At 30.4% G+C, this 573-nt stretch overlaps 1 protein-coding gene across 1 annotated transcript in view; it reads right to left on the bottom strand.

Annotated features, from left to right (window-relative positions):
• The window catches only part of LOC102582250 (macrophage erythroblast attacher), a 9,058-nt gene extending 8,910 nt beyond the window's left edge, over positions 1-148 (bottom strand). Inside the window, exon 1 of the mRNA XM_006361338.2 lies at positions 1-148. Coding sequence (XP_006361400.1) covers positions 1-52 — 52 coding nt within the window. The 5' untranslated portion in view covers positions 53-148.
• Positions 149-573: the final 425 nt, after the last annotated feature.

Genomic DNA, 573 nt, shown 5'->3' with positions numbered 1-573 from the left:
TGGTGGTGGTGGATGACGGCGAACTGCCGTTGGGAACCGTTTCCATCTCCATTAATGGAAGAAATCAAGCTAGATCGAAGACGCTAGAAGGAGAAAGATTATGGAAGAAGGAAAATTTTGCTTCGTTTCCAAATAGATAGAACATCGAAAGGGTACAGCACTACGGCGTCGTTTTGTTTAGGTAAATTATTTTATTTTTTTCTTTTAGAGTAGGTGGGAAATTAGGAGTGTGCAAAAATCGAATCGATTGATAAATCGAACCGAAAAGAGTGTTATTGGTTTATTGTTATTGGGTTTTGGGTTAACGGTTATTTAATGGTTTTATAAAAAAAATTATTGGGTTATCTGTTCGATATTGATTTTTAATATTGGGTTATTGGGTTAACCGATAACCCATTAAGAATATAATAATTTACTATTTTAATTTTTAGTCATACATAAATATCAAACAAAAAATATTAATATAATCATTATATTAGACTTTACTATAAGAACCCTACACAATTAACATTACTTAATTAACTCTGCTTTCTGCATTTATCTTTTAGGTTTTAATATTACTTTAGTCTTTTA

This window comes from Solanum tuberosum, unplaced genomic scaffold (genome assembly GCF_000226075.1).
Source record: "Solanum tuberosum cultivar DM 1-3 516 R44 unplaced genomic scaffold, SolTub_3.0 scf00355, whole genome shotgun sequence".
In the NCBI taxonomy this organism is placed as follows: domain Eukaryota; kingdom Viridiplantae; phylum Streptophyta; class Magnoliopsida; order Solanales; family Solanaceae; genus Solanum; species Solanum tuberosum.
This window is presented reverse-complemented; position numbering and strand designations above follow the sequence as displayed.